The sequence below is a fragment of the Typopeltis vanoorti genome, chromosome 3 (assembly GCF_054136105.1).
Source record: "Typopeltis vanoorti isolate ZY-2024b chromosome 3, IOZ_Tvanoo_1.0, whole genome shotgun sequence".
NCBI classification, from domain to species: domain Eukaryota; kingdom Metazoa; phylum Arthropoda; class Arachnida; order Uropygi; family Thelyphonidae; genus Typopeltis; species Typopeltis vanoorti.
The window spans coordinates 57379668-57396658 of record NC_143551.1 but is presented as its reverse complement, the minus strand read 5'-3'; the positions used below and the strand labels follow the sequence as shown (position 1 = coordinate 57396658).

The window sequence follows — 16991 nt, the reverse complement described above, 5'->3', positions numbered from 1 at the left end:
GGGCTGAGGCTGATTCCATGAATAGTCTGTTGAACTATTCATGGAATTTGAACTTGCTGCGGTGTATTACTGTGGCTTTCTTCCATCTTATTCTGTGGCGAGTATCCAGAGCATGGTCTGCAAGCCCAGAGTGGCCGTACTGGTGAAATCGGATGTAATCCTTGTGTTCTGAGATTCTGATATTTGCTGTCCTGCCTGTTTGGCCAAAGTAGGACAATTTACAGCTGCAAGGGACACCAGGTAGGTCTAGGGGAAGTGGTTGGTCTTTAGTGGAGCAGATAAGGGATGCCAATTTTCTATATGGTCTGTAACAAGTGGTCGAGTCATGTTTTTTTTAAGATTTTGTTGATTTTTTCCGCGGTGCCTCGGATGTAGGGAATGGTGATGGATTTAGAGTAATCTTTTTTGTGAAGGGGGTGAAGGTGGGTTGTGGATAACTGGTTTAAGTATTTTTTGGATTCTTTTTGGGGGGGGTAGTTTAATAGCATCAAAGCTATTAAGTTTGATGTGGTGGGGTATCTACGAAATATACCTGATGCTCTGTATCGATTTTTTTTTTGGCTGTCTGGCATTCTGGGTTCCACCAAAGCTTTGGATAGAGTGGAAACCGAGATGATGTCTGGACAATGCACTCCGTTATATACTTTACCACTTCATTGATAGATGTTTGACTGACGGTATCAGCATTAAATTTTGCAAGATGAAAAAAAGTGTTCCAGTCAGCCTGGTCTATTTTCCATATGGGTATCCATGTGAGTGAATATGGTTCCTGTGAAGACATTGTGCAAAGAACAGGAAAGTGATCGCATCCATATATGTTCTCTTCAACATCCCACGTAAGCAGTGGAAGAATGGAAGGGCAGCAGATTGTAAGATCAATTGCAGAATATGAGTGGGTAAGCATATGGAAGAAAGTATTGAGTCTATTATTCAAAAGGGAGAGGTCATTATTATCGAGGATTCTTACAACAATTCAACCTCATCTACCATCAAAGTCACCCATCAAAAGTATGGGTTCAGACAGTTGAAAGATAAGATTATCAAGATGAATTTCATTTCACTCAGCACTCGGTGGTATATAAATTGAACTACTGTAATAAGAAATCCCACAGAGAGGCGTATTAAGTTGGACATGATAGAATGGAATGTGACTGCCCAATAGGATAGCTACTTCTCCATGAGGAGGACCACCTCCAGTTCTGTTCGTGCATACAATAGTGAAATTCCTAAAGGTAGGGTCCTCATTGGGTCTTAAGTACGTTTCCTGTAGATAGAAACAGAAAGGTTTGTGTTTCTGCAACAAAATCTTATATCATTGATATTCTGGAAAAATCCACGATGACAGTTCCATTGTTAAAATTTTCCTATGATTTTGGCTTTATAGACTTGTCTGGTTTTCAGGAGGTTGAGGGCTTACCTTTGTCAGGCTTATATTTATCAATTGTTTTAGGGAGGTATGGATGACCAGCATCCATCTCTCTTCCTCTGGTAAAGTATTCAATACATCTGATATGTTAGGGTCAGTTTGTAAGTTTAATTTACATTCAGTGGATACCGAAGTATCCATTTTTTTCTGTGGGAATGTCTGGTGGTTTATCTTTAAGTGATATCATTGACAAAATTTTTTTTGACAAGTGGGTTCTCATCAAATGGGACCATTTTTGGGGTTGTCTCTGGAGTAAGGCAATAAATCATGTGATTGATGCACTCAACAGAGAACAATGGCAATCATAAAGTTCAGGTATAGTGAAATTATCAGATGGGGAAACAGACATGCGAGTTTGAGTTGCTGTTGGCAACTAGCTAGCTTTCATTTTGCATCCTGATATGTTATGCTCTGTTTTCATTTTTGTATTTCTTTTCATCTTTCCACTTCTGACATGCAAGTGGTAAGCTGGATGATCTCCCTAACAGTTGACACATTTGGCCTTTTTTGCACAGCAAGATTTGTTATCATGCTCTTTACTACCAATGTAGAGAATCCTGCAGCCGTAGAGAACTGCCAGCAATGCCAAGCATTGGCTAATGCAATAGTCTACCAGCTAAACAATATGAGTGCAAAAATAGTCACAAAATGAAGAAACTTACCCCTAAAAATCATTCAGAATTCCCCCAAAAAAGGTAGATGCTAAGTTTAAATAACAGACTTCATATATTTTCCATGTAAAAGTAGTAAAATGGAATATATCACCATATTTATAAAATACTCTAGATGAGAGATAGTTGTAGAACTGTTTTTGCTAGCTTATCAAGTAAATTATTATAGACAAGAAATGATATTCTTGTTTTAATCCTATACCCAAGCATAAGCAAAACAAAGTTTGGGCATTGAAGCATCTTCATAAGCTATTTTATATAGAGGCTGTTGACTTCACATCACTTGCCTTAGTTTTGACTGCACATATTCATCGGCATCTAGGTGATCTTATAAGTTATTTTGCCCACTTATGTCATATATCCTCTGAACTTCAACTTCTTGCTTACCATCATCTCAAATTCCTAGCATCATCCATTTCCTGCATCCAATTCTGTTAATGTATTATACAACTTGCAATCTTCTTTTCTTCTAAAAATGAATTAAGTTATTCTGCTAAATCTCTTCATCAATTTTATTGATTAATGTTTTCCAAAGTTTTACATCATAAGCAAAGTGTTGAAAGTTTATTTTTCACTTGGTTAGAGTATAATAAATTTAGTTTAATCCTTTATCCAAGTGTGAGCAAACAAAGTTTGCACCTGAAAGTATCTTCAGGACTGGGGTAAGGTGGTACAACGCCAGGGCAACTCGTTGCAAAGGTGGAGCAAGCTGCCAACACTCCTGTCTCAGTATCTCCTATAATGCAAAACACATCTCCTTACGGATATGTCTGATGTTATGCATTAAGGGAAGGGCCACTACCCAGACTAGTTTCGACCTTTATTGAGGTCTCTTCAGTGGGAGCCAGGCCCAAGCTGAGATACCAGGCAGAAGCATTCGCAGGTCATCTCTACCTATGCATAACATCAGACATATCCATAAGGAGATGTGTTTTGCATTATAGGAGATACTGAGACAGGAGTGTTGGCAGCTTGCTCCACCTTTGCAACGAGCTGTCCTGGTGTTGTACCACCTTACCCCAGTCCTGAAGATACTTTCAGGCGCAAACTTTGTTTGCTCACACTTGGATAAAGGATTAAACTAAATTTATTATATCATAAGCAAAGGATTATCATTTCCTATATTATTGAATACAAATTATTATATATCAGTACTATAGGAAATTAATCAATAATCAAATAGCAGCAATGTCAATATGATCAATTATTAAATAGCTAGCCTCCCAAGTACTGAGAACCCACAACACTGCTGGTTACCTACTTATCCATCAATTCTATTCCTCCATATACTTTCCTTTATGTCCATCAGCCATCTCCAATCACCAGGCAAGTGTGTATGGTGGATTCCTGTTAAAAATGTCTTATGCCCAAGGTGCATCATCCCAAATGTCAAGTTTGTTGGAGTAATATAACAGTTTCTCCAGATAAGTATTTAGTTCTGGCTGGAGTACTGGAAGGATGAATTGTCAGTGGATATGCAACACTTCTGGATAATTCAGTGCTTCCTATGTTGTGACTCATTCAGTCAACACAATAATATACCATTTGTTGGTTGGTTATTACATGGGAGGATGAAGAGGCAGTCCTCCAGATTCATTTCTTATTATATTACATAATATATGCACCTGATGTTTTTGTTTTGTCCTTAAATCAGAATACTCTAACTTGATTCAGGTCCTATCCAGGCATCCTCACCTATCACAAATCTGAATCCTCTATCCCTTTGACTTCCAGCCATTCAAGATACCTATAACAAGCCCATTATATGCCCTAAAAAGATACAGGTGTTATTCTCCAACAACTATGTTTTTAAGCCAGTTTGTCTCACAAATGAAAAACTCAAATTATTAGGAGAAAAACTAATTAATTAATTGCCATATTATGATATAATGGTTAAAAGGCCCATATGGATGGTTATAGCACTATCTTATTAAACTAATATACAGTATCACTATTGTTTGCAATGTATTTTTGTCTGTAAATTGTGTGTGTTCTCTGACTTATATGTTTTGCAGGATGAAGAACCCTGACACTCCATGTGAACTCACCTCCAGTTGAAAAGCTCTGATGAAATTTTTTCATATTTTAAACAACACTCGAACCTAGGTCTTTCCAGCCAAAGGATTCAGTCATTATTAACTGAGGCTCAGGAATAACTCTGCTACCTCTGCATGAAAAGATGTACCATATTTACTCAAATATAACTCACCCTTGCATATATCTCTCTCACCCCTTGATTTATTTATGAAAAATGAAATTAAAAAGTTTACCTCGCACACAAAAAAAGTTTAAACAGAAATGCACAATCATGCTCACAATTACTGCAGATGGAAGAAAGTTGCCTCCTTATGTAATATTCCAAAGGAAAACAATGCTGAAGGGAAAATTTTCCTCTGGAATTTATGTAGGAGTTCAAGAAAAAGGGTGGATGGATACTATAATGGTTCAAGATTGGATTAGAACAGTTTGAACTTACCAAGAATCTGCGGATAGCAGATTCTTGGTAAGTCATATCCATTTTCAGTTTATTTTTAAATCATTGTGATCTTATGATTCTGACATGATAAAAGGACAGGCAATAATGAAACTGTTTGTTTTAAGTTAATTACAGACGCACTGTCACTAAAGATTCAAATATATTGTGTGATGAAGGTGAGCGGCTGATCGCATAAATAATGTTGATAATTAAAAATTTAAATGCATTCATTTTATAAATATAATGTGAGCAATTATAAATTATAATGAATACTGAGGATTTATTTATAAACATCAATTTAGTTTTTTGCTGAAAAACTTTAGTTTCCAAAAATCCCCGCATATATTTTGCACCACGATTTTTTAACTTTAATTTTGGGGAAAAAAGTGTGAGTTATATTCAAATAAATATGGTAGTTCCTTATATCAGCAGTTAGAATCACACCTAGGTCTTTTCCAACTAAACAGCACATGTAACTACACTGTAGAGCCTCTGTGCACCATATATTGCAACTGCTAAAAATTCTTTGGGGAAAATTATACCAAAAAAACCATATGTGCACAGATGCCTGACTGCACCCCAAATGAACACCTTTTGGACAAACTGGAATTGAGAGGATGGAGACCAGTGTTCATATTGGAAGAATGTTCCAAAATACCATAATCATACTATCACCACAAACTGGTGGAGACTATGCATAGAAAGAGTGGAAAGTGTGATCATGGCTAAAAGAAGACCACACACACACACTACTGAAGTAGAAAGATTTCTATTTGGCTATGAAGTAAATTATACTAGACAAGAAATTATATTTTTGTTTTTAATCCTATACCCAAGTATCAACATTTTCACATGAAGTATTTTCACAACTAGTCTATTTGTATATAGAGACTGTTGACTTCACATCAGCTGCCTCAGTGTCCCATAGTGCAAAGCCGATCTAAACATCTGAAAGGAAGCCCATTTCCTTTTACATGTGTATATGGGTTCTCTGATGAGACCTCAACAAAGATCAAACCAGTCTATAGTGAACTTTCCCATAATACACAGCATTTCTAAAAGGAAGTGTGTGCTTTGCATTATGGGATATTTGATTGATGCAAGGTCAACAGACTCTATATACAAGTATTTTAGTGTCGAAGGTACTTCACACACAAACTTTGTTGTTTGATGTTGTTTGTTGCTGCTTATGATTGGGTATAGGATTACAACAAGATAATTTCTTGTTCTTCTAGTATAAATTACACTACCAAAATGTGTAATTTTGGTTTCCCTGAAATAGTGCTACTGCAATACTTATGGCTGGCTTGGCTGGCCAAGTGGTTAATGTGTCCGCTCTCCAGCCAAGAGGCTGCGGGTTCAAATCTCACTGTAGGCATGGATGTTTGTGATTGTCCTCTGAACTCTGTGTGAAAAGGGAATCTGCAACCCCTAACCACTTATTCTAGCAGAAAACTTCACTCCCAAAAATCCAGTGAGGTACGGGAGTGACCATATGGCTTCTATGGATGTCAGATGCGATTTTTTTTTTTTTTTGCAATACTTATTTCAATGTAGTTTATGTTTGGATTCTTGGCATTAGCAGGTAAATTAATCAGATCCCCAAACTCCCTCCTTCCCTTAAGAGTGTCCATACAGTTGTGAGTACTGCTAGTTTCTAAACAGACTATAATTTTTCTGACTTATTCTATTGATGAATAAATACTTACTTTAGTTCTTGATGTTGAGGCTGAATATTACATCTATCAGCATGAGGACAACCAGAAAGGCTGCAAAATATATAACTGCAAATCAGACACAGAATAACAAAAAATAAAATAATAAAATAAATAAAAAAAAAAGCATTTTATGAAATAACTATAATGAATGCCTAGTATTTTTCACTTTTTTTGTAGGAATTATGTAAGTTTACTACAAAACCTAATGTTTATAGTTGATGCTCAGTATTATGTATGGCAGTATCAATATTGATTTCCTTATCCATTTACTTATTTTCCAGGCCTTTATGGAGTAAGGTTCATTGCTGAAGATCAAACACTCACAGATCACTATTCATATTTTAGCTTACCTGGAATGTATTCAGTGTTGGAGCATTCACCACCCACTCAGGCATTACATTACATTCATTCACCACTAGCCAAGTAAAAAGAATCTCCTTTCACTTTGTTCCTTCCTCCCTTCTTCACATGACCTTTTTCAAGGTCATTTTCCATACAGTTTCCAAGGATAACATCTTCTTCTCTCACACCTATTATCCTGTGCAGTTCATTATATATTCTATCATAAAGTACATGTGAAGATTATGTCTAACCATCCAAAAGCTCATATCACCTCCTACATTACTGAATGAGTTTTTAATAACATTTAGTTGGGGAGAATTTACTAAAACTAAAGATTTATTTCAGACAGTCCAAGTCAGTTATGCCTGTTTGTTCATGTTCTAGTATCAGAACCTAATGTACTTAATAAAACAAAATGCTTACTAAAATGCATTGTGGAAAACTATGGTTTATGCCAAATAGGTCATGTTCATCATGTACTTCAGTCAATACACTTTCCTAATTTTTCTAGGTGTTCTTTCAAGAAAAGAAAAATCTTATATGAATGACTTGTGCAGTGAGACAAAGAATGTGGAATGGAATTTGAAAAAATTGTTTCAGGAGATGAAGGATAATAGTATCATTAGGAAAGTGGTTAGTTTGTTGCCGAGATATGATAGTAGTGAACTAAGGAGAGCAAATACTGCCAATTATATATTTGATTTAATCCTTTCTCCAAGTGTAGGCAAATAAAGTTTGTGCCTGAAGTATTTTCAGGACTGGAGCAACTCGTGGCAAAGTGGTATAACTTCATCACTTGCCTTAGTATCCCATAATGCCAAGCACATCTCCTTGTGGATATGTATAATGCTATGCATTAAGGAAAGGTCACTACCCAGACCGGTTTTGACCTTTATTGAAGTCTCATCAGTGGGAGCCAGACCCATTGGTGGTGATACTAAGGTGGAAATAATGGAGAAGTCATATTTCCATATACAAGTTGCCAAAAGGTGTTACATCTTATTATTAAAATTCTCTGAATTAGAGATAGTTGGCCAAGTGAAAGAACTTCCATCAGCAATAATATTGATTGACAAGCTACTTAATTGTGTTCAGATGTTCAATTGTATTCATTCATTATCAAAACTCAGGCAAATAGTGTTCAATTTGTGAATGTATGGAGTGAATTTGAGGGGAAGGTAAAATAGCTTAAAGCTGATGGATTGTATTTGAATGGGTTTGGTGTTGGATGTTTTGAGCAATTGTTGTTTATTAAGAGTACATAGAGTTCATATGAAATTAGTATCATTAAGGGTTAGAGAGAGAGAGAGAGGTTCAGAAGTAAGTTGTGGAAGGACAGGAAGAAGATGGATACAAAGGTGAGGAAGTGATCATGGCAGGACAGAGTGATGCAGCACAAAAAGGTGGACGTTAAGGATAGAAATGAAAATCAGAGTCAGGATCAAGGAAATAGGAATCGTCAGATCGAAGAGAGAGGTGTACTGTAGTAGAGAGAATATGGAGTGATGGTGGGATGGCTTCAAAGAGTGGGAATTGTTATGTTATTTTTTATTATTATTATTATTATTATTGTTCCGGGAAACTCCAAGGAGTCGACAGACTCATCGAGGGAGGCCCTAACATCATGTCTGGAACAACTATTCAACATTCACACAGTATCTATCATATCTTGCCTTGAACTCATTCACGGTCGTAGCACCCATAACAGACTCTGGAAGCTTATTCCACTCATTCACCACTCATTCTCCAAGTAAAAAACCTAGCTCTAACACCCTTGTCAACCACGCTCTTGCCCAGCTTCCATGCATGGCCCCTAGTCCTCCCACCACCACCAGTCATATTTTCAAAAATATCTTCTGGATCAATCTTATAAAAACCCTTCAGTAATTTGAATGTCTCAATCATATCACCCCTCCTTCGCCTATCGTCCAATTTCTGCAACCCACAGATCTTCAACCTATTCTCATAAGGTTCATTCCACAGACCTGCTATCATCTTGGTCACTCGTCTCTGGACCCTCTCCACTTCCTCCCCATCATGGAGAAACCCTGGTGCCCATAACTGGGCACAGAAGTCCAGATGGGGTCTTATCAAGGCTCGATACAGAGGAACAACAACTTGTTTGTCTCTGCATGTTAAAGTATTTTTCAGAAGCCAAGTGATTTGGTGAGCTGTTTTAGTCACTTTTGCAATGTGCCCCCTAAACTTCAACTCCCTATCCACCAACACTCCCAAATCCCTGGCCTCATCAATCTCCTGGAGTACGGTTCCACCATGCGATATACTGCTGCTATTCTTTTCACCCCAAAGTTCATAACCTTACACTTTGCCACATTAAACTGACATCTATTTTTCCTAGCCCAGTCCTCCAAACTATCCAAATCATCCTGTAAAATTTTGACATCCTGTGCACTCACAATTACTCTACCCAACTTTGCATCATCAGCAAACAAGTGAACACTTCCTCTCAAATCCTTTCCAATATCATTGATGAACAAATTGAAAAGCAGTGGTCCAAGAACAGAGCCCTGCAGCACTCCACTAGTCACAAGACGTCTTTTTGACTCCACTCCTGAATAAACCACTCTCTGGTATCTCTCCTTCAACCACCCTCCTATCCATCTCACCAAACCTATATCCATCCCCATCTGCTCCAGTTTACTGATTAGGGTTCCATGTGGTATCCTATCAAAGGCCTTGGCAAGGTCCAGTAGTATCACTGTAAACCCACTACCCCTATCCAGTTCAGCCGTCACTGTGTTATAAAACGTGAGCAAGTTACTGAGACATGATCTACCCTTCATAAAACCATGTTGTCCACCATACAATATCCCATTTTCATCTATCCAATCCTGTATTCTTTTCTTGACTAATTTCTCTAAGACCTTGACAATGATTCCTGATATGCTAATCGGTCGGTAATTTACAACAGCAGTCTTGGAACCACCTTTATGAAGTGGAACTATTTTCCCCTCCTTCCATCCGCTCGGGACTAACCCGGACCCGAGACTCAAATTAAACAAAATGGTCAAGGGTACTGACAATTCTTTAGCTGCTTCTCGTACTACACAAGCTGGTATACCATCCAATCCCACAGATGTATTGACATTGAGGTTATGCAATAGACTACTCACCTCCACTTCTTTCACCACAATTCCTGTATAATCTACTGGTTTATTCGTTTCTGCAATGTCACCACCTGGATGATATATTCTTGCAAAGTGCTCGCTCAGTAACTCAACTATCTCAACTGATTCAGTTACCTCCCTACCATCGGCATTCTTTAAAATCATTCTGCCATGTACATTTTTCCTTTTACTTGCTACATATCTAAAAAACTGTTTAGGATTCTCTTTAGCCTGCATGGCCAATGTTCTTTCATAATCCTTTTTTACTTTTCTTACCACACTCGTCACCCTTCTGGCCTGCGCTTTATACCGTTCATGTGCCTGCCGGTCACCTTTCTCCTTAAATTCCCTCCATAGTTGTTTCTTTTTTTGCAGCTCAAGCGTAATGGTGTAATTCATCCATTTAACCCCTACTTGATTTATTATTCAGACTCTAGGTATACAGTCAGCCATTGCTTCATGCAAGCACTTCTTAATTACCTCCCATGCACTATCAACTTCTAGTCCTTGCAGTTGTACATGCCATGGCACTGAGCCAATCAAACTCCTAAGCTTGTCAAACTTTCCAGCCCAATAATTCCACATGTACTCTGTCTTAATTGAAAATTCTACACCTTTAGCCACCTCCCAAGTCAAGACCCTATGATCACTCTCACCGATTGGTGGCAATGTGGTCATATTTGTTACAGCCAAATCCTCAGATGTAATTACTAGGTCAGGCACTCTCTGACCCCTAGTATTTTCCATTACATGCTGTCGCAGATAGTTATCCCTTAATAACCTCATAAAATCCAATTCCTTCCTCCCGTGTGTCCTCTTCCCACTCCAATCAATGCGACCATAGCTGAAATCTCCCATAATAATCACCCTCCTTCCACTCATTTCTTCTATTTGCTTGTGCATACTGTCACCACCATCTTTTCCATCACCTGGTCTATAGCAGCACCCAATTGTATATTTAGTTCTGCTAGCCACAATCTCACACCAAATGGCCTCAAATGTGCTCTTTTCTCTATCCTGCAATTCAACTTTTATTCTCCTTGGCTGTAGCTCATCAGCTATCATCAACAATACTCCTCCCCCCATTTTATTCTCTCTGTCATTCCTGAACACACTATACCCATCACATTCAATCCCACTAGCTATATCATCTACAGTCAGCCATGTTTCACTAATACCAATAACCTGTGGTCTGGAAGTGCCAGCCACGGCCAAAAACTCTTCCTTCTTGTTCCTAATACTCCTAGTATTAGTGTACATGAATTTAAGACCCCCATTAGCCCCAACCCTACCTCGATGCCTTATATTAACTATCCCACTCTGGTTTGTTGTCCTTATTTGCTCTAGCATATTATATTCATTCTTACATTCAACTGCCTCCCTAAGGACTGTATATCTACTCCCCCCCCCTTAACAAATCTAGTTTCCCTGAATTTGCACATCCACTACATTCAGCAACACTCTCTCAAGTCTTCTTACACCGTAACCATTCAAATGCAAGCCATCCATCTTATATAGATCCTTTCACCCATCAAACTCACTCCACACGTCCACAAATTCCACACCACTCGTCATACATAACCCACGCATAAAGTCATTCGCAATTATGGCCCTCCTTTTAAACATGTTTGTATACTAATGTAAGGAGTATCATAAAGGGGGTGAATTTGTAGTACTAATCGACTCAGAATGCCCAAAGATAATTGGTATATGTGTAACTTGGTTGAATTAGGATGATATACCATCAGGAATAGAAATGGTAGGACAGAATTTTCCGCAAGGACAGGAATGTGAAGGGAGGAGGAGGGAGAGTACTGTTAATGATAGCAGAGGAATTGTGTCCTTAGAGTGGAAGTGGAAAAGAGTAGTACATGTAAAGATTTTAAAGCTATTTGGTGTGAAGTTGAATCAATAGAATAAGTATATCTAATAGGATGTTGTTATAGGCCAGGGAATGTGGACTGCACTGATTGTGAAATGTTTAGGCAAATTAGTTGGGCAAGTAAAAGGAAGGTGATCCTAATGAGAAATTTTAATTATAGGAATGTGGACTGGAAAGAAGAAGAGATTATTATTATTATTCAGGCCTCCATGGAGTCAAAAGACTCATCGTGGGAGGTCCTTCTTAAGAAACGCAAAGTCTATCAAGACTCATCGAGGTGAGGTCCCCCCGCCTAAGAAACACAGTCTATCATACCACTCCTTGAACTCATTGACCGTTCTCACTCTCATCACTCCATCAGGCAATGCATTCCATGGTTCAACCACCCTCCATGCAAAGAAACCACTCCTCACCCTCTTGCTCACAGTTTCCTTTCGTAACTTCCAGGGATGGCCTCTTGTCATCACTCCATCCCGCTGTTCAACCAAGCGAAAGAACTCCCCAGTGTCAACCGTGTAACCACCTCTCAACAGTTTAAAAGTCTCAATCATATCACCTCTCCTTCTTCTAACCACCAAACTCTGCAATCCACATTCTCTCAGCCGATCCTCATAACTATCATTGTACAATCCTGAAACCATCTTTGTTATCCGCCTTTGTACCCTTTCCACAGTTAATTTATTCCCTTCAAATCCTGGGGACCAAATCTGAGAACAATAGTCCAAGTGTGGTCTGATCAGGGTCTTATATCTGTTTTATCTCTGCAGGTCAGTGTCCTTCTCATTATTGCAGCAATCCTCTGTGTTACCTTCACCACCTTTGCAATATGTCCCCTAAACTTCAGGTTTCTATCAATCATCAACCCCAGATCTCTTGTCTCCCCAACTTCCTCCAGTATAACTCCTCCCATAGAGTATACAGCATCCCATCGATGTTTCCCAAACCTCAAGACCTTACATTTTGCTGCATTAAACTGACATCCCCCATTTATTTGCCCATCTATCTAGCTTATTCAAATCCTCTTGCAGGGCTGCTGCATGTGCACTATTACTAATAATCCTTCCCAGCTTCGAATCATCTGCAAACAACTGAATATCCTCTTGCAATCCACTGACAATGTCATTGATATAAAGGTTAAACAATATAGGTCCCAGTACTGAGCCCTGTGGGACCCCACGTAACCCTCTGCTTCCTTGAAACTGCCTCACCATACACAACTCTCTGATACCTATCGGACAGCCAATCCTGAATCCAGTTGACCAATCTGACATCCAGACCCATGTGCTGCAACTTAAATATCAGCTTATCATGTGGTGCCCTGTCAATTGCCTTTGCTAAGTCTAAGAATATGGCAGTATATGCCTTTCCCTCATCTAATGTCTTGTAACTTTATCATAAAAGGCTAGCATATTACTAAAACAAGAACGCCCCTTCACAAATCCATGTTGATTCTCACAGATAACATTATCCTCATCTGCCAAATGCTGTATAAGGTCCTTCACTACTTTCTCCAAGATCTTACTAACTACTGATGACACACAAACTGATTTATAATTAGACACTTCCAGTCTGCTACCACCCTTATGCAATGGCATTATCTTATCTTCCTTCCATTCCATGGGCACCTTTCCAGCAGCCAGACTTTCACTGAAAAGGTCAAAGGCACTGTCAGTTCCCTAGCACATTCTCTCAAAACTCGTGGTGAAATACCATCCAGTCCCACAGCTTTACTGACATCCAGAGTACCCAGTATTTGAAACGCACTCTCCTCCTGTACCTCTAAACCTTGAACCTGCCCTATCCCTCTAGCATTAAAACTGACTCCTTCAGGATGAAATACTCCAATAAAGTGTTCATTGAACAATTCTACTATGTCCTCTGCTTCAGTCACTACTCTATTCCCATTTTTATCCCACAATATCATCCTTTCACAGTCATTTCTCCTCCTACTGGCCACATATCTGAAAATTCCGTAGGATTTTCTTTGGATCTTAGGGATAATCTCCTCTCATATTCCAGTTTCGTCTTCCTTACCATACTAGTCACTCTTGTGGCCTGTGTCTTATACTGCTCATGCATCTTCTCTTCTCCTGTCTCCTTATATCTCTTACACAGCCTCTTTTTCGCATGCAATTCCTGTTTAATATTGTTTGTCATCCACTTTACTCCAAATTGTGTCCTCTTGTTCACTCGTGGTATACAACTTACCATTGCTGCGAACAAACATTCTTTCATAATTTCCCACGCACTAATGATATTCCGGCCTTCCAATTCCTCCCTCCATGAAACTTCCCCAAGTTGACGTCTTAGACTATTATAATCATATGCCTTATAATTCCACATATGTTCCCGTTTCTTTGATACTCCTGCATGTCTTTTCATTTTCCAAGTCAAAACCATATGGTCACTCTCTCCAACTGGTGGGAGAGATGTCATCTCAGTTATTATCAACTCTTCTAATGCTATAACCAAATCCAAAACTCTTTGAACCTCTTGTTCCCTCTATTACATGTTGCCTAAGACATTTGTCCCTCAAGAATTCTAGAAATTCCATTCCTTATTGCTACATGCATCTTCCTCTCCCCCAGTTTATACTACTGTAGTTAAAATCTCCCATAACAATCATTCTTCTTGCATTTGCCAAACTCAACTGTCTAAACATTTCCTGGTCCCCACCCTCTGTACTCCTGGGTCTGTAGCTACACCCCACTAAATATCCAGTCTTGCTCACCTCTACCTCACACCATATGCTTTCAAAATCATTAGTGTCACTGCCTTCCAAAGCCTCCACTCTTAGAGCACATAGGTCGTCACTTATCATAAGCAGCACTCCACCACCACACTTTCCCTTCCTATCCTGCTGAAAAATGCCTTACCCAGCAACTTCTGTTCCTATTATTATATCCTCTTCTGTCATCCACGTCTCAGTGATCCCAATAATTTTTGGCCAGGCTGATGCTATCTGCACCACCAATTCCTCTCCTTTATTCTGGATACTCCTGGCATTAGTATATAGCATATAAATTCCGTTGTTTCTATACCCAGCATTATCCCCTCTAGACTCCACTGGGCTCAGTGTTACCTGATGTCGTCCCCCTTCTCTCAAGTACCCATTCCCACAAGAGGCCACCCCTGCTACCATCCTCTCTGGGACACACTGACTTTTTCAGAACAGCAATCTCTCCAGATGCCTACATCCGTCCTCATTCAGATGTAAGTGGTCTCTTGCATACAATTCCTCTCTGTCCTCAAACGCACTCCAAGCATCCACATATTCCAGTCCTCTCTTGTCACACATTCTAGCTATTATGTCATTCAATATTACCGCTCTTCTGCTCAGTTCATCATTTTCATACCTAGGCAACACACACACTATCTTTCCTCTCTGTGTTGTCTTCTTTCGTATCACCTCAAGCAAGAATCTCATATATCTCGCTGCCCTATTTACACCACCACTCAAGTCATTTGTTCCCACCATCACAATCATCTCATCCACCCTTTCACCTCTCTTAACTGCCAAAGCCACCCTTTCTATCGTTCCTCCTGGCAAACACCCCTCATGCATCCTATCTTGAACACAACGGATCATTGAGTCCCCATACATTATACCTCTTACCATTCCCTCTCTCCTATTGTTTCCATTTTCTCCTCTTCTTTCATTCCCATACCTCTCTCTCTCTCTCTCTCTCTCATTCTGTCTCTCCTACTGTTTCCATTCTCTCCTCTTCTAGCATTTCCATACCTCTCTCATTCCGTCTCGCCTACTGTTTCCATTTTCTCTTCTAGCATTCCCATACCTCTCTCTCATTCCGTGTCTCCTACTGTTTCCATTCTCTCCTCTTCTAGCACTTCCATACCTCTCTCTCCTGTTTCCATTCTCTCCATTTTCATATCCAATTCCATTCTCTCCTCTTTTATCATTCACAAATTTCTCTCCTCTCTTATTATTCCCAAAACTCTCTCTCTCCCCTACTCCGATTTGCCTTGCATTTATCTCTTCCATTCTTCTAATCTCATCTTACATACTTATCATACTTCTCCCAAGACATTCCACCTCCTCTTTCAGCTCCTCTATCTCCCTCTGCAGGTCATTCACTCTAAATCAAAATTCACTCTCCCAAACAAAACCATCTAAACTTTCACAGTCACTCACGCCTTCTACACTATCAACTATTATTTTCTCATTCACATTTTTTTCTTCATTCTCTCCTATCACACTACTCATCTTCCTGTATTCATTTCCCATTCCTGGAGCAACAAGGTCGGTTATTGAGATATCTGCTGCATTTATTTCCTCCCACTGCTTGCACTTTAAACACACACATACGCATCCCATCCTCTCTCACAAGCCAGATATCCAATTCCTGAGATGAATACATGCTGGAAATACTGCATGCCACAAACTCCCTTATTATATTGCTTATAATAGAGTGCCTAAATGGCGGAGGACTTGGCGACACGCCATTTGCGACTGCAGCTGAATCCGCCATCATTCGTTACTGCCGAGGGACTACTAGCGTAATCATTAATTATTCAAATTAGTTTCGAAAATAAACACTAAATAAGTATTAGGGAGTATAAATAAATAAGAAAAGTATAAACAATTACAAGCAAAACAAAACATTAAATATACTAAATAAAATGAAATAAAACTAAATACAGTAATGAAAACTTTCATGATTAAATAAATTTAAAAAAGTTAGGAATTGACTTTTTTCTTTTCCCTTCCACAACATACACACATTATTATGGGATGTGTGTATGCTCTTTCATGATTTAAGTTCAAGAGACTTACCCAGATGAGGAAGCACCAGCTGCCATACTTGTTCTTGAATTTATTCACACTACTTGCACACACACACACACACACACAACATCCAATAGCCATCCATTCCAATCATGCACCACTCTCTGAGAGAAAAATCTTCCTCTCACTTCATTCATGGCAACATTCATTCTCAGCTTCCAAGGATGCTTTCTCCACCCTCCATAAAATGAAAAATTCCACCAACTGAAATCCTGTATTGATCTTTTCAGGAGTTTACAAGTCTCAATCATATCATCCCTCTTTCTCCTGTTTGCTAATGTATATAGTCTATAATTTCTCAATCTTTCTTCATAATCAGTATTCCACAATCCAGATATCATTTTTAACACTCTCTTCACACTATCAGAATCACAACAGAAACTAGGAGACCAGACCTGCACACAATAGTCCAAGTGAGGTCTTATCAAAATCTTATAAAGAGGCAAAATAACATCCTTATCTTTACACATTAAAGTTCGTTTCAGCATTACAGTTATCTTTTGAGTTGTATTTGCATTCTTTGCTACATGGGCCCCTAACT

At 38.9% G+C, this 16991-nt stretch overlaps 1 protein-coding gene across 6 annotated transcripts in view; it reads right to left on the bottom strand.

Moving 5' to 3' along the window:
- LOC150108172 (uncharacterized) overlaps positions 1-16991 on the bottom strand; it is a 318721-nt gene that overhangs the window by 203549 nt on the left and 98181 nt on the right. For all 6 annotated transcript variants that reach the window (XM_090390632.1, XM_090390635.1, XM_090390634.1 and 3 more), the window contains one exon: positions 6283-6342. In XM_090390632.1, coding sequence (XP_090246758.1) covers positions 6283-6342 — 60 coding nt within the window. The remainder of the gene's footprint in view (positions 1-6282; positions 6343-16991) is intronic.